This window comes from Cebus imitator, unplaced genomic scaffold (genome assembly GCF_001604975.1).
Source record: "Cebus imitator isolate Cc_AM_T3 unplaced genomic scaffold, Cebus_imitator-1.0 Scaffold226, whole genome shotgun sequence".
In the NCBI taxonomy this organism is placed as follows: domain Eukaryota; kingdom Metazoa; phylum Chordata; class Mammalia; order Primates; family Cebidae; genus Cebus; species Cebus imitator.
In genome coordinates this window covers 2,878,150-2,905,345 of record NW_016107541.1, presented here as the reverse complement: position 1 = coordinate 2,905,345, position 27,196 = coordinate 2,878,150, and the positions used below count along the sequence as shown (strand labels likewise).

General features: G+C 38.1%; 1 protein-coding gene across 1 annotated transcript in view; it reads right to left on the bottom strand.

The window, feature by feature from the left end:
- Positions 1-27,196, bottom strand: part of MARCHF6 (membrane associated ring-CH-type finger 6) — a 78,391-nt gene that overhangs the window by 16,689 nt on the left and 34,506 nt on the right. Inside the window, exons 8-22 of the mRNA XM_017496942.2 lie at positions 24,948-25,009; positions 24,315-24,347; positions 22,162-22,213; positions 18,251-18,309; positions 16,939-17,019; positions 16,639-16,707; positions 16,484-16,558; positions 15,549-15,683; positions 12,924-13,043; positions 11,409-11,509; positions 7,115-7,252; positions 5,859-6,063; positions 2,855-2,924; positions 1,677-1,858; positions 632-766 (exon numbers count right to left, since the gene is read on the bottom strand). Coding sequence (XP_017352431.1) covers positions 632-766; positions 1,677-1,858; positions 2,855-2,924; positions 5,859-6,063; positions 7,115-7,252; positions 11,409-11,509; positions 12,924-13,043; positions 15,549-15,683; positions 16,484-16,558; positions 16,639-16,707; positions 16,939-17,019; positions 18,251-18,309; positions 22,162-22,213; positions 24,315-24,347; positions 24,948-25,009 — 1,517 coding nt within the window. The remainder of the gene's footprint in view (positions 1-631; positions 767-1,676; positions 1,859-2,854; positions 2,925-5,858; positions 6,064-7,114; positions 7,253-11,408; positions 11,510-12,923; positions 13,044-15,548; positions 15,684-16,483; positions 16,559-16,638; positions 16,708-16,938; positions 17,020-18,250; positions 18,310-22,161; positions 22,214-24,314; positions 24,348-24,947; positions 25,010-27,196) is intronic.

The window sequence follows — 27,196 nt, the reverse complement described above, 5'->3', positions numbered from 1 at the left end:
CCAAGTCAAAAGGAGTAAGACTCACTCTACCACAAAGGTGAAAAAAAATCAATACCTATTAGTTTGCATTTTCAAATATTAGAGAAGCTTAAGTGAATAGTCAGTAACAATTTAATCTATAAAGTAAGCTCTTTTAAAGGGGTTATAAGACCTGCATATTTCTGAAACAAAAGATCAATAAGACAGCATTACTTAAACAATTTGTAAGGTTCCTAAAATTAAATAGAGTCTTTCTAAACTAGCTGCTTAAAATCACCTAAAATAATTAAGAATTCATTTTTTTCTTTTTTCTTCTTCTTTTTCTGAGACAGGCTCTCACTCTGTCACCCAGGCTACAATACAGTGGCATGAACATGGCTCACTTCAGCCTCAGGCTCAACCTCCCAGACTCAAGCGATTCTCCCACCTCAGCCTCCCAAACAGCTGGAACCAGAGGCATGAGCCAATTTTTTGTAGAGACTAGATCTTGCCATCTTGCCCAGGCTGGTCTCGAACTCCTGGGTGCAAACAATCCTCCCACCTCAGCCTCCCAAAGTGCTAGGATTACAGGCGTGAGCCACATACCTGGCTAGGATTATTTTCTGATCCCAAATCCTTAATAAAATAACATGAGCAAAAGATATACATTTACCTGCCATGGATAAAAAAGAGGAGTCTGATCCAAGGGAACCCTCAGGGGAGCAACGATGACCAGCTCAAACAGGAGCCCCAGAAGGAGAGGGACAACTCCAGCCAACAGCACTGCAACTATCAAAGTCTTCATGATCTATTAGGAAACAGGAGGCCACATCATTAAAGAGGGTATTTCTGACTGAGCCAAACTCTATTTCCATTTTGAGGTTTAAGACCTGATGCCTAACAGAGCAACTACAGTCATCCCGCAGTATCCAGTGGGACTGGTTTTAGGACCCTTGCAGATAACAAAATCTGCAGGTGCTCAAGTCTCTTACACAAAAAGCACACAGGTGGCTGGGCTGTTTTTTCTCACAATCTAATTCTCAGGACTAGGTTTCTGTTTGTCCAAGAAAAGCCGTCGACTAGCCAGAGCCCCTGCTCTAACAGTGGCCTACTCATACACAGGCTGATCTGTGAACCTTGAAGAGGACTGGTACCCGGGAAGGGCTCTGCACAATCCTAACGTAATAAAACTGATCAAACTGGCTCCCTCAAACAACACCATGGTCCAGTAGAACTTACTGTACAGAGAGAGAGAGAGAGAGGGAGAGAGCACAAGCGAGTGCGCACGCACGCACACGCATGCTCATGCACATGTATTTCTAAAAAAACATACTACTAAGTGATCCAGTAAAAATTTAATATATATATACACTTTAAAAAATACAGATGGTGTTTTGCTTTGTTGCCCAGGCTGGTCTCAAACTCCTGAGCTCAAGCAGTCTTCCTACCTCTGCCTCCCAAAGTGCTGGGATTACAGGGATACACCACTGTGTCTGGCCTGTTTTTCTTTTAAACCTCAAATATATCTGAAAGTAGGACTTTGAACAAGAATGAACCAGAAAGCCACTATCTTAAAAAATATTCCTTCTAATTCAAAAAATCAACTATTGAAACAATATAAGGAAATAAACGTGCAAAAAAAAAAATTTAAGAAGATGACTGGAAAAGTATTCACTATTCCTAACAGACAAGATTAGTCTTTTATTACAAAAACGTACCATGAGAGACCACTCTTTAACCTTCTGGAAGATCACTCTGCGTCCCTGAGGCATCCATGCCACCAGCACCGTCACAGCCCTTATGGTTAGCCAGCAAACATAGAGACCACAAGCAGCTGTGTAGAGCTCGTGGATTTTGGCAGTCCCCGTCCAAAATGACATTAACCAACGGCCAGCAAATACTGAAAATAGAAAAGCTGATAAATGAGAATGTGGCTAGGTAAAGAGAACTGTAATCTTCATGTTGTTCTATTAGTATTTTCACATTAGGAAAAAGATACCACATTCAATATAGCAATGTCTTCAACAACAACAACAACAACAAAAAGACAAAAACCACAACATCTGAAGAGTACACGATTATTTGATGAAATCAACCAAAACAAAGTAAGTTAAATGGAGGCGAATACTCCTGGGAAATGCGCTCTGATTTGTCATGCCAATTACTTCTTCTTTTAGGTCTAAAAAAGCTTTTGGGAGAATAGATGTTTTTGTTGTTTTTATCACCAAATGAAACTTTTATGAAAGTAATAGGACAAAAGAGGGGAATTTCTTCCTTTTATTTCTGATGTCAATATATTTAATATTTAGGAACATTGCAAATAATTTAGAGTAACTTTCTTCCAATTGGCTCATTCATCAAGACAGAAAACTACACTTATTTTGATAAGGAGTGGGCACAGTAACATTCTAAAGCACAATAATCAAACAATACTATATTAATTTTCTTTAAAAAAAAAAAAGAGTATCTGAATACACTGGAATGTGAAAAATGGATCTGAGAGCAGTTAAGGGAGTGCCTCATACAAAAAGTTGTTAGGAATAAACTCTACAGTGCCCCACAACAATCACTTGAGTACGATCATTTATATAATTTAGTAACTTACGTTACACTGATTACTTCTCAATAGGCTAGAGAGAACAGTAGGACCCAAATTTCCAGTGTAATTTTTCCTACTGATTGCCTTCCTAATATGGCACTATAATTTTTGTATTCCTAAAAGGAGCTACAGACCTAACTAAGGCGGGAGGATTGCTGGAGCACAATAGTTCAAGGCTGCAGTAAGCTATGATCACACCACTGCCCTCCAGACTGGGGAACAGAGCAAGACTCTGCCAAATAACTACATAAATAATCTTAATGATGCTATTAGCTGAAGTCTAGGACAAGCTCATACCTGGTAAAGTAAGGCAGATGAGGCTGGCAATCAGTAATGTTATACACATGAAGACAATCAACAGAAATATCTGCAAGGTAAAACATAAAGAGTGCATAAATAGTGAACATGTGCTCAATCTATTTTATCAAAGAATCAACATAATCTTCCCATTAAAAAGAAATTGCTTGTACTTGTGTTGCCAGGTTTCCTGCAATTCCACATAAATTTTTTATTTTCAGTAAAATTACCTATGATTTAGGCCAAAATGAAAATAAGTATCCATTCTCACATAATCAGATACATCCCACAAGTAAAAGGCAAATAATATGTTTTAATCAGAGAGCATAAAAATAAAACATTCAGTTTGTTATTAAAATAAAACATTACAAATTAAAAACATTCACCTTTTAATCAAACAACAGTGCTATCCAATTAGAATGTTCTATGATGACAGAAATGTCTAGATCTGCACTGCTCAAGGCAGTAGCCACTAGGCCACATGTGGCTGCTGAGCATTTGGTATGTGATTAGTGTAAATGAGTAATGGAATTTTAAATTTTATTTAATTTTAATTAAATTGAAATGTAAATAGCCATGTAAGCTCATGCTCCTGTACTAAGAAGTTGGTATGGTGTGGCTGTGTCCCCACCCATATCTCACCTTGAACTGTAATAATCCCCACATGTCAAGGGCAGGGCCAAGTGAAGATAACTGAATCATGGGGCAGTTTCCCCCATACTGCTCTCATGGTAATGAATCGATCTCACCAGATCTGATGGTTTTTATACATGGGAGTCCCCCTGCACAAGCTCTGTTGCCTGCTGCCATGTAGTAAGATGTGCCTTTGCTCATCATTCACCTTCAGCCATGACTGTGAGGCCTCCCCAGCCAATGTGGATGCTATGAGGCAATTAAACCTCATTCCTTTATAAATTACCCAGTCTCAGGTATTTATTAGCAGTGTGAAAACAGACTAATACGGAAGTGCAGATAAAAAGGGATCACAAAGAGGAGGAAACCAGTTTCCCTGAGCAGAAAGGCAACAACTGTGGCTTGCCTGCTACCTTACCAGGTTCATCTCCACAAGACCAGAAGGCAGAACTCTGGTGGGAAGCCCGAAAAGGACAGATGACAAAATCCAGGACTCTGAGGCTCCGTCAGCTCTAACTGCCTGAAAACTCATTTATTGATTCTGTCTCTAATCTGGCCAGAAAGTAACTCTTGCTCAGAAGGCCTTTTTTGTCTCTGGAGAGGTGAAACAGCTGAGTAAAGACCAGGGGGGAAAAAAAGGAGCTGACTATGAGGTCTGCTATTAAGATTAAGAGATAAAGGAAAAGATGACCTTCATGTTTTCCTCAGGGTTATGCAGCAAAGTCCTCTAGAATAAGCCACCGAATCAGGAACAGAGATATGCCCTTCCAGGGGACAAAGGAGCAGAAGAACAATTCAGTGAGTACAGACACTTGCAGAGATGGTGCTCAAGGCACTCCATTATCTGGTTCCTGCCCATCCAAGAGCCTTATCTCCCACCACTCCTCTTGTCCCTCACCTCTTCCATGGCCCTTCATCTCTCCCCTTGTTCCTCACCACTCCTGGACATAGACCTCACCCTCTAAACATATTCAATTAGGTCACATGCAGTGGCTTACACCTGTAATCCAGCACTTTAGGAGGCCCAGGCAGGTGGACTGCTTGAACTAAGAGTTTGAGAACAGCCTGGGCTACATAGCAAAACTCTGTTTCAACAAAAAATATAAAAATTGGCCAGGTGTAGTGGCATGCACCTGCGGTCCCAGCTAATTGGACAATTCAGGGTAGAAGAATTGCTTGAACCCAGGAGGTTAAGGCTACAGCGAGCCCTGATCGCAACACTGTACCCCAGCCTGGAAAACAAAGCAAGACCCTGTCTCAAAAACAAAACAAACAACACAACTACCTTATCTGCAATTCCAAGCCTACCATGTCATGTGCCCTGGTCCTGATATATTCCTGGAATCCCCTTCCCACTTCCTTTTTTCTTACTCTCTGCTCAGCCTCTCAATGTTTAAGACAAGGCATCACCTATTCCAGGAAGATTCCTTTGGGCTCATATTAAGAACGAGTGGTTCTTGATTGAAGGAGTCACAGTATCCATTGTAAACACCCACCATTAGAACCCAAATCCGTCACTGCTTTTCTTATTTCTCTGAGTAGACTGTAAGCTCTTTCTGAGCAAAGATCACGTATGCTCTCTATATCCTCACGGACACTGAAAATATCAATCACAGACACTCAAGACATGTTTGTTGAATGACTGAATGGACATATGTCACCCACAGTAATCTACAAAGGTATAATGACTATTTTTACAAAAACAAATGAGAGTGTGAGAGGTTAAATAACCTAAGTTTTGTGGGTGGCCAGTTAGCTGAGTTGGTTAGAGCGTGGTGCTAATAACCTAAGTTTTTAAAATGATCTGACTCACAAGCCTAATTCATTATTAAAGGGCATTTAAAAATAACGGACTTGATATAAATGAAGGATGACTTCATTGTAATCACATAGCAGTCATCAGCTTACATTTCTGACAAAATTCTGAGTTGCACAAAGACTGATCACTTGCTAGTTAAAGAATATAGAATAGGTACCTTCTTAACCAGTATTGCTTTCAGTTTCCTCAGCTATAAACATGAAATTATTGCCTATACTTTGCAGTATTTGGGTGGAGATTAAATGTGACAACACCAAAGTGCCCATTCTAGTTCCTGACACATTGTTGAACTGTATCAATAAATAACATTAGTTTCTTATTTACTCTAGAGTCTTTTCCACTTAAATAGGGAGCAAGAGCCTAGGGAATCCCAACTCTGTATCTCTAAAATGTAATAAACTTACCTGATCATTTACATTACATAATGAGGGTAATAAAACGTGGAACATGTCTACACAGAGGACTGGATGCTAACAGCACCAATTCTCAACAGCAATTTGAAAAAAAAAAAAAAAAAATCTCTATATCTGATTAAGTCTGCATAGTACCTACCCTGAGTGGAAAATTTAAAGGTCGGCGGTAAGGTTGAAAGCCAACAGGCCCTCCCTGCTGGAGTATGGCTTGATGGGCTGCATGCAGGCCTTCCCCCACCACAGGAATAGCGTTGTTATTTCGAGCATGTTGATTATTGTTGACTTGTTGATTTGCACTGTTCTCATTTTCTTCCTGGTCTCCCAATAAGTAAGAATGAAGATCCCTGTGCAAAAATTACATCAGTAACAAGTCCTCATTTCAAGTCAAAATAAAATGGCAGACGTGACATTCATTTTCTTCATATTTACTGCTAAGGGTAGAAAATGTACAGTGTAGAATCTGTACACCATATTATTACATTTTGGTCTAAATGTTCGTACCTGCTTTAAATGAAACCTTTCTAAATTTAACGTTAATTAACTTGTAGAATACACCATACCCCATAAATTCAACCTATTTTATGTTTTCTTCAGCCAGTATCTGAGAAGAAAATCACTAACTGAAAGAAAAAAGTACAACATATAAAATACTTACAAGTACACTTGTAAGCACAAAGTGTTAAGTACATACTTAGAATATATAACATTGTTAAGGATCTACAGGAGGAAGAGAAAAATTTCTTCTGTACAGATGACTACTGCAACATGTAGCTACAAGCTATAAATCTGTAAAACCTCCAAGCTATAAATCAGTTAAGACAAAAATGAGACTGGGAGAGAAAGCAGTTAGAGAAGGACAGATCTGTTCGATCAAGTATAAGCAAATCTGTACTTCATCTTTAAGATACCTACAAGATGCCAAATATTTTCTAAACAACTTTGAAAGATTCAACTTTTAAACAGAGTATATAAAGCTTGAAAAAAAAATAAATGTACCATGTTCACTGAAAGACTGAGCAATCAAATCTGAGAAGAAGCCACTTACCAGGTTATGAACACTAAATAAAGGTAAGTAGTTGGTTTACAGAAAGGTAAATAGGTTTGTTTATAATGCGCAAAAAAAAAAAAAAAAAAAAGCTTACTCCATGAAAGCTGGACCAGCAGCAAATCTCTGTAAGGGGGCAAAAACAGGCATACATTCTCCATGAAAAGATGGACAACAATAAGCAAAAAAAATTTTATTTAGAAGTATTATATCACTTGCATATATTACTATATTGTCTCTTATTAAAACTAATTTCTCTTGAGTGGGCCATGGAATATACTTTTTCCAGAAAGGTTATTCAGTAATCACAAATGGCACGCATGTACAAGGAGTCAGCTGCCCATACTCACAGCAAGTATCCAGCAGTCACAGTCCACGCTCGCACCAGCCCCTTCAGCCACTGTCTTGTGTGTCCCTGTTCAAGCAATGCTGGTAAGACAACCTGAAGCAGAAGCAGCTCGAGAGACAGTTCACTCACTGGAGCATCACTGAAAGAGCCAGGATTTATAAGGTGAATTGTATTTTGCATATGACTATATTCTATTAAAATATTTAATGGGATTACAACAACACTCCTTAAGAGTCTAATAAACTTACTGTCTTTATTACCTCTCCTTTCTCTCTCCAACTCAGTGAGGCTTTCCCCGCAAACACCACCAAAACGCTTCTGACAAGGGTCATCAATGACCTTCATTTTGCCAAATAGATGGTTAGGTCTTGGTTCTCTCCTCATTTGCTCTATCAGTAGCAGGTTACACAAAAGGTCACTCCTTCCTTTTACACTTCATATCCAAACAGCTAAAAAATCCTTTTGACTGTACCAGAACAATATCCTAACATTTCTCATGGCCTCCACTGCTACCTCCCCTTCATCTCTGCCACCCTCACCTCTCACCAGGATCATTGCATTATCCTCCCAGCTGGCTTCCCGCTTCTGCCCTAGCTACTCCAATCCAGTTTCCTCTCATCACAGCAGTCAGAATGATCCTCTTTAAACCAAAGTTAGATCACTCCTTTGCTCAAAGCTTTCCAAGAGCTCAACTCACACAAGTACAAGCCAAAGTGCTTATAATGACCTACAAGGCTCTCTACAAGGTGGCTCTCCATGACATCTCTGGCTTCAGGGCCAATTACTTTGCCTTCCTCCTCCTACTGCACACAAACTGGCCTCCTTGCTGGTCCTCAAACAGACCTGGGCGTCACTGCGCCTACTTTCTGCAAGGATATTCCGCCTTCAGGGATCCACAGGCTCACTCTCTCATCAACTCCTTTAGGGCTTTCCTCAACTGCCGCCCCCTCAGGCCTTTATCAGTCACTCTTCCTAAACGGTAACCTCATCCTGCCCACTCTCCATCCCCTTATCCAACTTTAATTTTCCCTCATAGCACTTATGACCACTTGGCATCACTGTACATTTCATCTATTTTAATGTCTATCTCCAGCATTAAAATGTAAGCTCTACTAGAGCAGAATTTTTTCTTGATTCTGTTTTGTTCACTGTTACATCCCTAGTACTCTGAAAAGTAACCTGCATATAATGGGCTCTCAATTTTGTTTAATAGATGAATGAACTAAATACCACTATAGCACAAACACTCTGCTAATCTTCTAGGTATAACTGATCACCACAATGAGTTTATCCCAACAACATATAAAGCTCAACTTGTGTGTGTTTCCTGGTTCTCATTATGACTGGACCCTCCAAATCTATAAAAATCCTAAGTGCAGAAAAATAAAATTTTATTACAAAAAAGTAACATTTTAAAAGTCATAAACTGATGCTTCATTTTAAACTACTTACTGGCATTTTTTCTGCCATTTTAAACAATCAGGATATAAATACTTCCCAATTCTAATTTAATAAAATACAAATTTGGGATTTTATGGTGTGTACAATAAAACTTTTGTTTTTGACCAATCATGTTCCTATGCAAAGCATTAAGATCCATATAAGAGGCTAGGCGCAGCGTCTCACACCTGTAATCCCAGCACTTTGGGCGACCAAAGTAGAAGGGCTGCTTGAGGGCAGGAATTCAAGACCAGCCTGGTCTTGAATAGTCAGAACCCGTCTCCACACACAAAAAAATTTTTAATTAAAAAAAAGAGAAAAAGACCTAAATAAGATATGACTTCTGCCATCTTGGATAAAACAATAAATACCTGCAAAGTAATGGAACAAATGCTATAAAAAAGATAAATATTGCAACATTGAAGAGAATTTTTTTTTTTTTGAGACGGCGTTTCGCTCTTGTTGCCTAGGCTGGAGTGCAACGGCACAACCTTGGCTCACTGCAACTTGTGCCTCTCTGGCTCACAAAATTCTCCTGCCTGAGCCTCCCGACTAGTTGGGATTACAGGCATGCACCACTACGCCCAGCCAATTGTGTATTTTTAGTAGAGATGGGGTTTCTCTATGTTGGTCAGGCTGGTCTCAAACTCCCAACCTCAGGTGATCCGCCCACCTCAGCCTCCCAAAGTGCTGGGATTATAGGCATGAGCCACCACGCCTGGCCTGAAGACAATTTTACAGTATGTAATGATGGCATGGTGGCTCATGCTTGCAATCCCAACACTTTGGGAGGCTGAGGCAGGCAGATGGTTCAAACTCAGAAGTTCAAGACCAGCCTGGGCCACATGGTGAAACCTGTTCTCCATAAAAAATACAAAAATGAGCCAGGTGTGGTGGCTTGCACCTGTAGTCTCAGCTACTCAGGATGCTGAAGTGGGAGGATCTCTTGAGCCAAGGAGATTGAGGCTGCAGTGAGCCTGATCTCTAGAGCACTGCACTCTAGCCTGGGTGACAAAGCGAGAATCTTTCTCATAGAAAATAAAATAAAATTTTAAAAGTTTAATGTGGATTTTAAAAAGAATATCATATGCTTGCCAGTCAAATGTGGACAAGAAAGTTACTGTAAACACAGAGAAAAAGATAAAGAATAGCTAAGTAAATCAGGGTAGCCTCAATGGTAGTATAGCACAATTAAAAGAATTGAAGTCAGTCAATGCTGAGGCAAGATACTGAAAAAGCAAAAGATTATGCCAAGCCTTGCATCTCTTTCTAAACAGTGTAGATATCACAGAGATTACAGAGGAAATGCTGACAACTTTTAAACAGAGGGCTAAAATAATCAAAGTTTTAGAAAATCTAGAGGCAGAGGTGTTGAGGATGAATGGAGAGCAAGAGGAAGGCCTAAATTAAGTTAGTAAATCAAGCTGAATTAGTAAGAGATCTTAAAAAATTAGAATTGACAATACTTTAAAGATTGATTAGAAGTAAACTTGAAGTTGGGGAGAGATAGCATGGGGAGATATGCCACATATAGGTGATGAGGAGGAAGGCAGCAAATCACACTGCCATGTGTGTACCTATGCAACAATCTTGCATGTTCTTCACATGTACCCCAAAACCTAAAATGCAATAAAAATAATAATAATAATAATAATAATAAAAACAAAGCAAAAACTACAGATTCCAAGACAAAGTGGCTTAGGTATCTGATATGTAGTGGGGGATGGGGGGGGAGGGGAAGGCAGAGAAAAATAGCAAAGCAACATTTACTTTGGAGTTTGAAGAAACTGATGGATCTTGCTTTCAATATGTTAAGGGTGTGACTTCTGAATGTGTTAACAATAGCTCTCAATAAATCTGTGTGCTAATTTAAAAAAAAAAGAACATAATACATACTACTTGTGTAGCTAACAAACAAGTATATAAACAAATAAAAGAGCAAATATAAAAAAAAGAAGAAGTAAACTTGAGGAAGTAATCCAATTTGCCTGCAATTGGGATAATGACTGTGGAGATAATGTAAATCCCTAAAGACAGAGCATATAGGATGAGTGTTGAAATTAGGTTTCTGGATGACTTAAGTTTTTTTGTTTTTTGGGTTTTTTTTTGACGGAGCTTCACTCTTGTAACCCAGGCTGGAGTGCAATGGTGAGATCTCAGCTCACCACAACATCTGCCTCCCGGGTTCATGCAATTCCCCTGCTTCAGCCTCCCGAACAGTTGGAATTACAGGCATGCGCCACCACGTCCAGCTAATTTTTTTTTTTTTTTGTATTTTTAGCAAAGATAGGGTTTCTCCATGTTGGTCAGGCTGGTCTCATACTCCTGACCTCAGGTGATCTGCCCACCTTGGCCTCCCAAAGTGCTAGGATTACAGGTGTAAGTCATGGCGCCTGCCTATACTTAGATTTTTAAAGCAAAAAATATTTTCCATCCACACACCTTGTGCCCTATTTTTAATCCATAATTAAACGTGCAACTTTGGCTTCATTCCTTATAATGTGTTTGAAAATAAAGAGGATACTACTGAAACACTCTCATTAGGTATGGTAAAACATTTCAATGCTGTGCAAATGCATACTTTATGTGCAGGAAAAAAGTCTGTCTTTAGAAAACTTAACTACTAATGTTTATATGATCTAGAATAAGGCAAAATTTACGTAAAGTGGAAAAGTTCCAGAATTTTTTTTTAAGATTTAATTTTAAAAACAAAAATAAGGGTAGAATAAGGCAAATTTAACTGTCAGGTGATTTGCAGTAAACATAAGAAATGTTTTAAATGTTTACTGTAATCTGAATATCAAATCCCTAACAGAGATAAATTAGTAAAGGTATTCTGACTTTTTAAAACTTACCTGTAGAGCATGACATTATATGGAAGAAAATTAGGCAGCAGACTCTTAATTATACGTATAGGAAGCCAAAGCATCAGGAGGACAATGGAGCCAAAGACAATCTGCAGAAGGAAACAGGGTATGACACCACCGTAAGAGTCAATCACTTCTGTGAGACACAGGCAGACTTCTGAGCATACTCAAGCAATATGCGGTCCAGGCCTGTAATTACTCAAGGACCAAGTGGTTCCCATTCTACACATTATCCTCGAGTTGCTTCATATAAAAATGTTTTCCTAAGATGGCTGCCCCTCTCCTTTTAAGGACCTACCATCTTGGACATAAATGCTAAAAAAGAAGTCACAAAGGATAAGCACCACATGCTACCTAATGAATGAGCTAGAAACTTAAAATGAAGGAGAATGCCTGCAACTTAATAAATCACTTGTAACCAGCTAAAAAATGGCCCCATGTTAATGGCTACAAAAGCTTTCAAAGGACACAATGTTACTTTTAGAATTTATCTTAGAAAAACTTAGATTTAGGGCCCAGCACAGTGGCTCACACCTGTAATCCCAGCACTTTGGGAGGCTAAGGCAGGTGGATCACAAGGTCAAGAGTTCGAGACCAGCCTGGCCAACATAGTGAAACCCTGTCTCTACTAAAAATACAAAAAAATTAGCTGAGTGTGGTGACAGACACCTGTAATCCCAGCTACTTGGGAGGCTGAGGAAGGAGAATCGCTTGAACCCGGGCGGCAGAGGTCGCAGTGAGCCAAGATTGCACCACTGCACTCTAGCCTGGGCAGCAATAGAGTGAAACTCCACCTAAAAAAGAAAAAAAGAGAAAGAAAACCTCAGATTTAACTAGGTAATTTCTTCTTCCAGGTGGGGAAACTTTGACACGCTTCTGTTAAGAGTTTAATTTACAAGCCAGTAGGAAGTCTCCATTGCTTCAATGCAAATTAAATGTAATTCAGACAACCGTAATTTAGCAATCAATCATACCAGTGGTCCCCAACCTTTTTGGCACCAGGGACTGGCTTCATAGAAGACAGTTTTTCCATGGGGTTTTGAGATGAAACTGTTCTGTTTCAGATCATCAGGCATTAGAGTCTCATAACGAGCACACAACCTGGTCCCTCACACTCACAGTTCCCAACAGGGTTCACAGTCCTGTGAGAATCTAATGCCAAGGCTGATCTGACCTGCTGCCCCGCTGCTCACCTCCTGCTGTGCAGCCGTTTCCCAACAGGGCATGGACCAGTACCAGGCCAAAACATGGGGGCTGGGGACCCCTGAATTACACTACTATAGAACAAGAAAGCATCTTCCTTTCAGTAAATATCTTTTTACTCATTTATACTAACAGAGTAACCAACAGCTATTTGACAACTGAATACTGTAGGCTTAAAGGAATATATTATTCAACATACCCTAGGAGCTTTCTTGAGAAATGGGGGAAAAAAAAAAAACACTAAAGAAAACTACAGGGTAGCACACTTTATTCAAAAAAACAATGGAAACATCTTCTTACCACTGACAAAATAAATCTTCGGAGATGCCTATATATTGGCAAATGGATCATTTCCTGTACTGGATTGAAATCTGGATCATTCAAATTCCTGAGAAACCATAGGACACCAGGTCGAAGTACCTGCAAATACATTTTAAATACTGTAAATATTCACCAATGTCTTCAAATTCTATATATGAGCTAAAACATTAACAGAAAGATAAGCACTTAAAATTATTCTGGTATCTAAAATGGGCCCCAGAAAGTATATATGGTATTCCTAGGAAAAAAAATTCCTGAACCAGAATCTTTATGAAAACTACCATGTCTGATGATGTCCTTTGACATGATTCACTGAAAAAAAAAAAAAAACACTGTGTCCAATGTGTCAAGAAATCTAGACCTCTGAGATGAAAAATAAATGAACACAACCATTACTATAGTAAAAGGGTTATGTTGCAATTTATAAATGTCCTAAATAGAAGATCTGATTTCAGTCTTACACTTCCACAGAGGGATTATTTTTTAAAAACCCTACAGCCTCCGAATCTTCATTTTACTATCTATACCTTCCCCCTGTGAATGAAAATCATCACCCAAGATGCTGTAGGTGATGGGGTCAAAGAGGAGTCTGGGTATTAGTCCTATGCGGTCTAAGCTCACTGAACTATTAACACATCTAATCTGCCCAAACTTCTGTTCTCCACTTTTTTTTTTTTTTTTTTTTAAGAGATGAGGTCTCGCTATGTTGCCCAGGCTGCAGTGCAGTGGTTATTCACAGGCACAATCCCACTACTGATCAGCACGGGAGTTTCGACCTGCTCCGTTTCCCACCTGGGCCAGTTCACCCCTCCTTAGTGTTCTCCATCTTCTAAACAAGGGAGTTACAATACATTATTTCTAAGGTTCTGCCGAAGTTCCAAATTTTATATCAACAAAACCATCACACTGATAAAATGAAAAAAAAATCATTATAACATTTTATTCACTTAATGAAGTAATTTGGAGTTCACATATAATTTCTTTTTTAAGAAACACGTTTCTGCAGTTGCTTTAGTTCTCAATCATTTCTTTTCTTTCTTTTTAATTGACAGGGTCTCGCTATGTTGCCCAGGCTGGAGTGCAGTGGCTATTCACCGTTGCGATCCCACTACTGATCAGAACGGGAGTTTTGACCTGCTCCGTTTCTGACCTGGGCCGGTTCATCCCTCCTTTGGCAACCTGGTGGTCCCCGGCTCCCGGGAGGGCACCATATTGATGCCGAACTTGGTGTGGACACCCAATTGGCATAGTGCACTACAGCCCAGAACTCCTAGGCCCAAGCAATTCTCCCACCTCGGCCTCCCCAGTAGCTGGGACTACAGGCACGTGTCACAGCACCCAGCTCGATCGTTTGTTTCAAAGAAAGAGTGAAAGTTTCAGTTACCAAGAGAATTTACTGAACATACTGGATGATTCTGAAGAATGCTTTGGCCCCTGAACCCTCTTCCTCTTCCTCAAATCTTGCAAAGAGCAAAGAACACCAAGAACAGCATTCAGCCTTTATGCTTTTGCGGTCCATTCCCACTGGAATTGTCAACCTGCTCCTCCACACCCTGCACATCTCCATCACCAGTCTGCATGTAAGCTGACTTTTTCAATACTGTATTCATTTTCAGGCTGTAATATTGAGGAACTGTGCCTTTGTTTCCCACTGATATCCCAGAAGACAGTATAGTGTCCAGCACACAGTGAACATTCAGTATTTAGGGAATGACTGAGCTTGAGATGTACACTCATAAAATATTCATCTGCTTTCGTCATCTCCAAATCAGTAAAAACCAGATTCCAAAAATAGGATTAATAAAGGTACCAGGCCAGGTGCAGTGGCTCACACCTGTAATCCCAGCACTTTGGGAGGCCGTAGTGGGCGGATCATTTGAGGTCAGGAGTTCAAGACCAGCCTGGCCAGCATGGTGAAACACTATCTCTGCTAAAAATACAAAAATTAGCTGGGCGTGGTGGCGGGCACCTGTAGTCCCAGCTACTTGGGAGGCTGAGGCAGGAGAATCACTTGAACTCAGAAGGCAAGGGTTGCAGCGAGCCAAGATCATGGCACTGCATTCCAGCCTGAGCAACAGAGGAAGACTCAGTATCAAAAATAAATTAATTAATTAAATAAATAAAGGTGCCCATCAGGCCAGTGAATTGGAATAATAAAGAACCCTCTATAATTCTATACTTAAGGTACCTAAATCAAAACCATTTTAAATGTTCAATCCTGCAAAGCCATATTCTTTTGGTTACTTCCAGCATTACATTTCCTTGAAGTCTAAGACATAATTCACATCATACAAAATTCCAAGAGTCTGTATTAGAGGATGGCTAAAATACATATGAAGTATAATAAAATGAGTACTATTACTTTTTTCCTCAGTTGAATCATCTTTCCAACTCAGAAAGATTAAAACTTGCCAATTATGAAGACAACTGAAACAGTTTAAAGCAATCAAGTCAAAGTCCCCTATAAATTATTCCCTCTCAGAATAAAATACTAGAGAATATGATTTAGTTAGGAAATCATCATAGCCTTTGAGACATGACTGGCAGTAAATGCAAAAGTCCTTTTTATAAAAGTACAGCATCAGCATTTCCCTGTAGACTTACCTCTCTCAGTAATAGAATGAAGGAGGCAAAGTAGAAGACATACACCATTCCCACTAGCCAATGCAGAAACATGGTAGTACCTGGAGCAGACTGAAAGCTCAGTTCTCGATCTTTCAGAGTAGCATCAAACATTTCCTGAGCCAAAAGAGGACAGGTAAGAGATGTGTGCCCCCTACATTTGCAAAGTTAACATTTCCATCTTCTAGGAAATAAATAATCAATATGCATGCGAGGAACGATTTCCAGAAATGCTATTTATTTATGTAATTTCATGATGTCATAGAGCTATATACAAGACTGGCTACTGCTTCAGATATAAGGAATGATAAACCAATTGATAAAAGCTTTATTAAATTGATTCTATTAAAGAACTATTTTTTATGAATGTAAAACCTTCTTTTCTTGGTTACAGGTCTGCATTCTCAACAAGTTTTAAAAGTGAGGTATGGGAGGGTAAATGTTATCTCAGAACCAAAGGCAGCTTTTCTACACATAAAATATTTTTGAAAAAATCAAGAACTGCTTATCCCTAACAGCAATTAAAGAGTATAATCAAGACTGAGCATCTTAGTTAAACCAAATGATTAGAATGGAATTTATTACTACAAAGATAGTTTCCTTATCAAATTATTCTCTATGTATATATCTTAGCATTATCTATAAAAATTTAAGAGCGCAAAGTGGGCAATAAAATTCTCCACTAGTTATTAGAAAGATTTCAGCCAAAATATCCTGACATAAAAAATTTGCACAAAGCCTCAAAAAACTCAGGTACTCTAGAAAAATTAACATTAAGATTCTATACTAATACACTTGTCAAAAGAATAGGCAAATTATCAAATATTTACTTTCCTTTAAAAAGAACCTATACTGAAGACTTCCTTTTCTGAAGCTTTGAAATTATGCTATTATACAATAATGAATACTCAACTTACCAAGGAACAGATATCCAGCCACCAACCACAAATGAGAGGGAATACTCCAATTTCTACCACCACTAACAAAGAGACCTTAAGTGAAAATAAAGGTCATCAGTATCACCCAAGTGTAGGAGAAATCATTTCCAATCTTAAGTTATAACAGGAATTACCTTAACAACAATATAGCAGACTCCTAGTAAGCGACGAGACCTATGAAATTTCACAAGGGTTGCCAAGCCCTACAGCATCTAGTTAAGGAAAAATTGAGTAAAGGTACAATGAAACAGGCAACTACTTAGTATTTTTTGACAGAATAAATTTATTTCACATTTTGTCTACACTGACCCTTACCGCAAATACCTACAACTTTCACTAAGAAAACAAGGAGAGAGACAAGTTTCACCATTAATGAAGAGTTCTTTGGCATGAATAAGATTACTGAACACCCAAGTTGGTTCATTAAAGGATACATGACAAATTATCAGTGTTATTGCTAGAAGTATATACCCAACTATGGTGGTAATTAGGCCTTCAAAATGAGATGCTTGGACCTGGAAATAAAAAAAAGTAAATAAAATTTAATTTTACCACATGTCCTACACCCCAGTTTTCCCATATTAAACAATCCAAATGAATAAAAGTGATCTGTCTAGACAATTTGTAACTAAAAAACAACTGTAAAATCTCCTTTGGATGACATCTCTGAAAACCAGATTCTCTCACTGTTATATATTGCTAACAAATGAAGAAAAAATAACACTTTACCCAAGGAGACAAAATAAAAGTAGAGTGAATTAAATTTTACAAAAACAAGAGCACTGTAATACATCAGCCTGCCCTTTATTCTCACTCTAAAGCAGATTTGCTAAAGACTAACCACAGAAAGCAGGAGCATACTGCTCAAGTCGCCCACCAGCTTGGTGATATCCCAGCCACCTCATTTCCTACCACTAGAAATAACTGTTCAAGTTTCCCTTGCTCTGCAAATCTGTTCCATTTTCAACTTACAGACAGTAAGAATTCTGAAAGTAACAATGCCTATTGGTATTTTTTGGTTCCCAAGTTTTAGACAGCAAGTGGCAATAGCTTGGAAAGTCAAAATTTTTCAAACCACTGATCTGAACCTTCTAAGTTCTTGCATTTGACTAGTGATAATCAGAGGTGTACTAAATATTGTAACACTTCAGAATGTGATCTCTCTGGTCTCACATATACAAACTGAGCAGATGATCCCAGATAGTCAACTCTTCCTTAAAAGACTGAATTATTCTAGGGCCTGAAGAGAAGTAATAATCCTTCCAAAATTTATTTACCTCTGAAAAATAATAATAAAATGTCAAAATTAAGCACTCTAGAAAACACTATAACCCATCATTCCAATAGTCTACCCTTTTAAAATTGACTGATATATTGTTACTTTTCTAAATTCAGCAGGGGGCACCTGGGGAAAGGGAAAGAGAATATACAAGTTCATGAGATGAATGGAAAATCAGCTTGTGTAAAACTTTCCTATAGTATGCCTCAGACCCACCCAGCTGAATGGATTTTAGAGCACATTTTCATTAGTTAGCAACATGACCACTATCTCTTGAGCCACTGTTATTTTTTTTTTTTTTTTAAAGAGTAAGACAGTATTGGCTAACTATTCCCTTGCATAATGCCAATTGAGAAATGAAGTAACTCTTTATAATACTATTTGATTATCTGATTAATATTTGATTAATAAATAATCAAATTTGGGAGTAATGAATGAAAGTAAGTTTGTAAAAGTATTATACTCACATGTTCTTCAAATCCCAAACCAACAAGGGAGAAATGACCAATATGGTAAGGGCAAAATGCTAAAAGGGGGGGAAAATTCAATAAAAACGTCAACATCAGAACAATGAACACTCCTACTACAATCCCCCACTAAAAGGAATGAGGGCTTCTTGGAGAAATCAAAGATTCCAGAACTAGGCTAAAAATATACTGCCTAGGACATTCTCTGTAACTAGAGAACAACAAAGTTATTAAGGTCTAATCGGGCCATGCCAAAACAACACAGAAACCACTGTGAAAACAGGCCTGAGAGGATAATATGAGCATCAAAAAAGAGTATACAAATCCATGAGCTTATGATGCTCAAGAAAGGAAAGGCCCAAAATTATAATAATCATGAATAGAGAAAAGGCAACATCAAAGAAAACAGTTTCATGTTTTGGAAGCACTTAGCACACCAATGGGAGTAGTTAATGTACCAATTCCTTGTTCTGAAAACTAAAATTAAGGGGGAAAAATATGAGCATCTGTCCTACTTGTCCTGGACAAACAGGTTCGGGTTGACCAAAGAGATCCAAATTGATAAGAATTTCTTCTTCTTTATGGAAAAGCCAGTCAATAAATGTAAAAAAAATGACAATTTAAAAATCACCATTTTGCCACCCTTAATGAAGTAAATGATTCTGGCAAGAATCATCACGAGCTAATAAAAATCATTAAGTGGAAGGTTGATGGAGCACTATAAGACACAAAAATATCACTCCCAACAGACTACTTTCTAATGGTAAAGGAAAAAATAAAACCTAAGATTAGAGGCTCAGGTTAATATCACCTGAATCCAGTGATAAAAGTGGACAATCCAACACCATGTACCTCAGCTCCTCACAAATCATATGAATAGGCACAGTGTGACCAGTGAACAATTTGTCCCGGATGTATCAAACCTGAATCTAATAAGGCCCTTTGATCTGACTTCAGGTTTAAGAGAAATATGGGAGACAAAGGATAAAGGCAGAGGATATCCAGAAAGCAGATGGACAGAAGGAAGTTAACCTAATCCCAGCAACAAATCAATGGCCAAATAGGGTGGGTTGGGGGAAGCAAAGAGAAGAGTACTCTAGATTAAAAGACTGACAACTTGGGACTTAACAACTAAAAGTAGTATGTGGACCTTATTTGGATCTTCATTAAAATAAACCAATGCAAAATGGTATCTAAAGGGACAACCCAGAAATTTTAAATATGATGAATTATTAGGAAATATTAAAGAAATTCTAGTAATTTTGTAAGGTGAAATAACGGCATTATGGCTAAGTATGAAAATCTTAAAATCTTTATTGAGAATTTTTACAGTCTTCTTTTTCCTCAAGTCTTTCTGGTCAAATTTTACTTCATTCTTAATAATAAAATATAGTTGTCTTTTCTTTATGGTAGAAATAACAGCATAATAGATTACTAGGGAAGAGGGGAACTCAATCATGAAGGCAGAAATCAGAGTGAACCTACTAGGGATCTGGCTTCTAACCCTTTCTCAGTATTCCATGGTAGTAATCTTTTTTTTTTTCTATTTTTTTTTTTTTTTTTTTTTTTTTTTTTTTTTTTTTTTTTTTTTTTTTTTTTTTTTTTTTTTTGTGTCTCACTCTGTCACCCAGGCTGAAGTGCAGTGGTGTGATCTTGGCTCACTACAACCTCTACTTCCTGGGTTCAAGCAATTCTCTGCCTCAGCCTCCCAAGTAGCTGGGGTTACAGGCACCCGCCACCATGCCCGGCTAATATTTTGTATTTTTAGTAGAGACAGGGTTTCACCATCTTGGCTGGTCTTGAACTCCTGACCTTGTGATCCACCCACCTCGGCCTCCCAAAGTGCTAGGATTACAAGCATGACCCACTGCACCCGGCTGAATCTTTTTGAACATGTATCCTCAATATGTTTAAATTCATTTACAAATTATATATATATATATATATATATATATGTATTAGTTTACTAACATACTGTGTGTACTATAAAGCATAAGAAATTTTAAAAGGCAAAAAGAAAAAACTGTATGTTGAATTTTGCCTATTTTGTTCTCATATCCCAGTCTGAAGATGACTCAACTAGGCCCTTGGGAGGGCCAAGTTTTAACTCTATTTGCAGATGTATTAAATAATTATTAACCTTAAATACCAGGTGCAACAATTAATTTCCATCCCATTACACACAAACTAATGGAAAGGCATCCTGAAATTAAGGATAGTTTCTCAAGATCGTCGCCTTCTGCAGGAAGACCAGAGCTTGGTCAGATTACATTTCTGCAAAGCATATAACTACAAGAGCCAAAAAACTGCCTGTAGAAAACTTCCAGCAGAGCAACCCATGCAGGAAAAAAACATGAGGGTGTTTAATCCCAATGATTAAAAGAAAAAGCATGTTCCTAATGGAAGAAAACTTACTTTATTTCAAAAGATCCTAACTATGTAATAAAACATAAGTTTACTAAGAAAATTTTTTTCGCAGTACAAGCTCAGGAGCTTATATTAGAAAAAACTTTACTTAGATTTGATTTCTATAAATGAGAGCTCTTATTTGTATAATTCATGTTTTAAATGTGACCTGTTTCTCCAAACATCAATTTAGCATTAAGATTTTCTGCAAGAGTAAAGACTTAAATCTATAATTTTTTCTCTCAAAAAAATAAAAATAAAGTCAAGATCAAACAGTTTCACAGTCTATATATGAATTATTTTACCTAATGAAAAATAAATGCAGAATAACATACAGACACCCCCATATGCAAGGAGAACAAAGAATGAGCTTCCTATTAAATTTGCACCTTTGTGAGTGTCTACTAAAAATTAAGAAATCAATGCAGGTTATGCAAAATACTTTGTTAGCAAAATACAAATAAATTTCCCTTTTTCTTTTACAGATAATATACAGAAATCAATTTTTTGTCTCATCCTCAGTCCAAACATTCAAAGCCCCTTAGACCACATGGCTTCTTATTAAAGACATCTGCTTTACAGGTCACAATGTAGTCCCCAACAGAGCAAATAACCTGGAATTTGGTGGAAGAAGCCTGGGGAAATCTCTACTCAACCTCTTCAGCAGAGCTGAGGGGTAAATCACAGGTACTAAGGAAGGAATTTTCATAGATTATCCCTATATAGAGATATGCTGCCTGAGGTCTCAGACACAAATCATAGGACCCCTAACAACAACCCCATTCTATCAGACTCTACCTCCTCATCCCTAAAAGATACAGAAACTGAACTCTAAGGCCTTGATTTACTCAATTTAGTTTTCCTTACCTCTTCTGGAAAGGAGAGAAACCTCATCAACAGTGTTTCCTCAACCTCACTTTTCTTTCTCCAATACTCCCAATGGGAGGGACTATTGTGTGTTGTCACAGAATCTTCACAGCTGCCCTCACAGAAGTATTTGGAAGTGATTTTGCACGTGCTGGAATCTGGTTCTAAGGGGCGCTCACATTTGGGGAAGGCTTACTGCCTTCCCACAAGTCTACATCTAGCTCTGATAACAGCTCCCAAGTCAAGGTCTCTAGAAGGCCTTGGTCAGGAATTTGACAGATGAAAACAAGATCTTCTGCCATAGGGAAGAGCACACAGACAATCAGCACAAAACTAATTTCAGAAGTAGAAAACTGTATATTCTCAAGTCAGTCTAAAACCAGATTCTACAAAAAAAGACACAAACGCCCAACAGAAGCAGAGACAGGTAGGTAACTGCAGTCACTACTGCTTGAGAAAGTATCTGTCTGTCTGGGGCCTATCTACACAGGAGTCCTATATGAAACTATTTTCATATACCACTTAGTATTTATTCCTACGCAAAAAAATTAAAAAATTAAAAATAAACCTATAACAAGGCTCCTACAAAACTAAATTCCTACCGTAATATTATTTAAAAAAGCACAAACACAACTTACCAAAAACAAGAATGAACAGTGTATTTAAAGATACCACCCAGAAGACATGTTCCTAAAGGAAAAAAGCATCAATAATGCATATTGAATTCATATTTAACATACGTTTAACTGGACTACTCCACTTATTTAGCTATAGCCAAATACTAAAATTAGCTAAGACTGAAATTTTCCCTCTATTGTTTTGGGATTTCAATCTAGAAATAATATGTAACTTTCATTTTTCATTAACTCAACTAAGCCTAATAAAACTCAAAGTTCAAAATATTACATGTAGAAAAAACAAATTCATTTATAAACATTTCCTTTTTAGAAATAATCTATGGCAAATTACACAGATGTTAATAATACTGGATTTCATTTAAATCAAATGACACTGAAAAATTCCAAATGGAGAAAAATTTGAAAGCCAAATTAATTGTAAACATCATGTTAATGTCAACTGCAGTGTTTCTTTCAATGTCCACTCTGCTTTCGGGACACCTGCAGGGTCACTACTGCCTGGCTACCTCCCCTTTGGAAAACTCTAGCTTATTCTCCTCTGGTCTCTCCACTCCCTATGTTGCCCTGACTTTCTTTGTCCTGTCTCACCTGACCATCTGGTTCCCCTCTCACAGTTACGTATTGCCACGTCTGTGACAGCTATCTGCCTATTCCTTCAGCCATGTTACACACACTTTATGCCCTATGCTGACACTGACCAGACTGTCCAGGTCCATTCATTCATGTCCACAACCTTCCCCAACCATCAAGTTAAAGGATCCTTCCAGAGAGCTTTTGTTTAAAGATTTCTCTGTTCAGGTCCCCTAATTGTCTACAAATCCAATCAGCTAGAAGGGTGATTAGTTTGTAAATGACTACTACATTTCTTCTCACTATGTTGACTCAATTTTTCCAACCTCTCTGCCTTCATGGCTCCTAAATTTTCTCTCTCCCCAACATTTTTTATGCTTCAACATCTAAGTTAATCTTCGCTGAAAATTTCCTGCTGACGAACCCTGTTCCACTAAGAAACGCCTAATCAAGCCCTCTTTTGTGCCCCTCTTGTGTCCTATGCACACTTTCTGTCACTGAGTCTAACACATACCTCCAAAACATTCCTTGTTTATATGTTCATTTCTCTCTACCACACTATAGAGCATCTTTGAAAACAGGGACTCTGTTTCATTCATCACTGAATTCCCCAGTGCCTATCACAATAGCTGGCACACTATACGTATTAAATATTTTTTACTGAATGAATTCACCCTGTGAAAGGTTTTTCCAATAACTCACATGGGTTTGAGTCAACACCACTACCTCAATGACTTCTGTCCTTCATTTATGAGGAACTGATGGGGTAAGAAATATAAATTGGTATGTGGCCATATAATGCTTTCTATACTGACTGTGATCAAACCATGGCTAGACACTCATTAATATCACATTCCCACAAAACTGTGGAATTATATCAGGTATGTTCCTAAAAATCCACACACTGTTAAATTCAACATCGTCATCTGCAGCCAGCCTGAAGAGAGGGCCAACACTGAGGACAGCAAAGGAGATCGACAGAGATATCTGGGACTCTGATGACATTGTTAGGCCTACAGATCAAGCAACCCTCAAGCCCATTTTTCCGCTGGACTTCCTGTTAAATTAATGTCTCAACCAGTAGAGCTTCTGCTACCTGCAAGAACAAGTTTTCTTTAAAGAACAAGTTCTTTAAAGAACTGCTCCTCACCTTAGAGTTGCAATCTTTACTAATAAGGCAGAGTTCCTAGGTAAAGACAGGTGGAGTTCAGCAAACAGGAAAACCTAACATCAGCCTGGGGGCCTTTCACTGTGAAACTATGCAAAACTGCTTTGCTTCCACCAGTACAGGCAATAAACACTGCAAGACGAAACTTTAAAAGAAGACCAAGTTCTTTTTAACTACCATTAACTCTGGAGTTTATTTTCTTTGCTAAAAATCAAATATTAAATAATTTTTTAAAAATAGTTATTGCTTATATGCTTTTTCAGTATTTTCAGCACACAAAACATATAATCTTCAACATATAAAGTAAGCAAAAGCCAAAGGGCATCTAGACCTTCACCACATACTATAAATGTGAAGTTTCCGAATCACTAAGATAACTCCAATTCTGTTATTAAAAAGAATTAGTTTTACTTACCAGAAAAACTAGTGATCCATCAAGTCCTAGCATCTAAAATAAACAAAAATGATATGCATTAACTCAAGATGCAACAGAATTTTGTATTCTAATTTATGAAAAAAAAAACACATTTTCTTTCAACACCTTTACACATAGTCCTCCATCCACTACTCCCCAATACCTCCTATCATTTTCAGAAAATAAAAAAATTTGTTTATGAGAGTTTTATATTTTGGGTCTCCTTTTATTCAAAATTATGAGATTTATAAAGTCTAAAAAAAGTTCCATCTTGGATTTGTTACTGAAGATATAGAGCCAATCAAGACTTCATAATACAACTGTATTATTTTGTCAACTAAAGCATGAAAATACTACTTAAATTTAAATTGTTACTTTGTTTTTCAAAAGTCCACAATTTTAGGCAAAACATTTTGTAAATGGAGCAAGGTTTTATAAGATACAAAAAAAGCCACAAACATCACAATAGTTTCACCACAAAAAGTATATGACTTAACTTTCTCTAGGAATGAAAATTCTGCTAACTTTTCATCAACTGTAACTATAAAGTTAGTGTATACATCTAAATATATCAAAGTTTAAAATATATTTTAGGATTAAAACACCAGGATACTTGACAGAAAAAGGTCGTACTCTTTCCCATGTAAGCTCTTCAGCAGCTCGGTCCCATTCTAAAGCATTCCAGTTCATGTCATCTGAAAATATAATTGCAATTTAAAGGTTACTGATGGAACTTGAACTAAAAATAATAATTAATAAAAAATAGTAAAATGCACTAAAAATAGTAAAATTTAGTAGTTTGTAAGCTGTTGTTCAGAAGCTAAGCCACATTTCCATACTGAGTATTTGCTTGTCAGGGAACAAATAAGAATTAAAACATACATATAAATAAATGATACATATAAAAGAAGGTAATCCTAGATTGAGATAAAAGCTAGAAAAGGAATAAATAGGGTTATGTGAAAGAGAGGAATTCAATAGCTCTGAGTCAGGAAAGAATCTGGCAGATATGAGAAAAGTAAGGAAGCCAGGGGACTAGGACATTCTGAATGATGATGAGGGTAGTAGACAGACAGAAATCAGATCGACAGGAACGTGGAGTCTGGATTTTATTATTTAGTAATATAATGGGAAAATTACTAAAAGATTTAAAGGCAGCAGAGTAATATGAACTATGTGGAGCAAGAATGGAAGGAGAAAGAATAGTTAGGAGCTACTATATTAGATCAAGAGAGAGAAATAATGGCCAGGCCCTAGGGTAGCAGCAGACTGCATTCTTAGAGCCTCTGACCACTCCTGCAAAGGCCCCCTGTTCCCATTACACAAGTCACTTTCTCTCATCCTTCAGAGGTCTCAGCTCAAATATAACATACTCTGAGCTATCTGGGAAACCTTATTTAAAATAGGTCTAGGCGAGGCACAATGGCTCATGCCTGTAATCCTAGCACTTTGGGAGGCCGAGGCAGGAGTATCACTTGAGCCCAGGAGTTTAAGACCAGCCAGGACAACAGGAAGAATTCATCTTTACAAAAAAAAAAAAAAAAAAATTAGCTGGGCATGTTGCACACACCCGTAGTCCGGGCTACTTGGAACTGAGGTGGGAGGATCGCTTGAGCCCAAAAGGTCAAGGCTATAGTGAGCTGGGTTCGTGCCATTGTACTCCAGCCTGGTGACAGAGCAAAACCTTGTCTCAAAAAAATTACATAGATCTCTCCCCAACAGCATCCTCAGAGCAACCTGCACAACACTTATCACGACATGTATTTGCTACTTCTTCACTAAACCAGAAACTTTGGGAATGCAGCAGCCTAATGTTTTGGTCACAGTTATATGCTTAGTGTCTAACATTGCCTAACACAAAGAGACACTCAAATATCAGGCATGTCAAGTAGACCCAGAGACAGTGCAAAGCTTGACAGGAAAACTGGTGGAAGGGAGGGAAGGAAGTGAGTGACCAACAGCTGACGGGCAGACTCTGTCCTTGGCCTTTTTTTTTTGAAGATGGAGTCCTGTTCTGTCACGCAGGCTTGAGTGCAGTGGCGAGATCTCGGCTCCCTGCAACATCCACTTGCTGGGTTCAAGAGATTCTCCTGTCTCAGCCTCCCAAATATCTGGGATTACAGGCACACACCACCACACTCAGATATTTTTTGCATGTTTAATAGAGATGGGGCTTTGCCATGTTGGCTGAGCTGGTCTTGAACTCCTGACCTCAGGTGATCCACCTGCCTCCTGTCTTGAATCTCCTTTTACATTCTAGAGTTAACACTACTAGAACATGAGACATCTGATTTCTTTAGATGGCGCCTTGTCTTCAGTATACACTTCAAGATTCTTTTTCAATTTTAAAAGTTGCACTGACTCAAGGGACATGGAAAGAGAAAAGCAAATAAATGAGGTAAATCTGTATCAAAGCCCTTTATTTTCAAAAAAGTAGTACCTAATCCAACTTAAAAAATAACTTCCTCCTATCTATCCTATAAAAAAGTCCTGTGTAAAAAGGATTTTATAACACAAAACATGCCGTTTCATAGAAAAAAAACATATTTATGCATATGTACTTCCATAAATGCCAGTGTGCCAAAATAAAGTAAAAATAAGTTAAAATTTCAGAACATTAAAATTTGGATGGCCGGGCGCGGTGGCTCACGCCTGTAATCCCAGCACTTTGGGAGGCCAAGGCGGGTGGATCACGAGGTCAAGAGATCGAGACCATTCTGGTCAACATGGTGAAACCCTGTCTCTACTAAAAATACAAAAATCAGCTGGGCATGGTGGCGCGTGCCTGTAATCCCAGGTACTCAGGAGGCTGAGGCAGGAGAATTGCCTGAACCCAGGAGGCGGAGGTTGCGGTGAGCCGAGATCGTGCCATTGCACTCCAG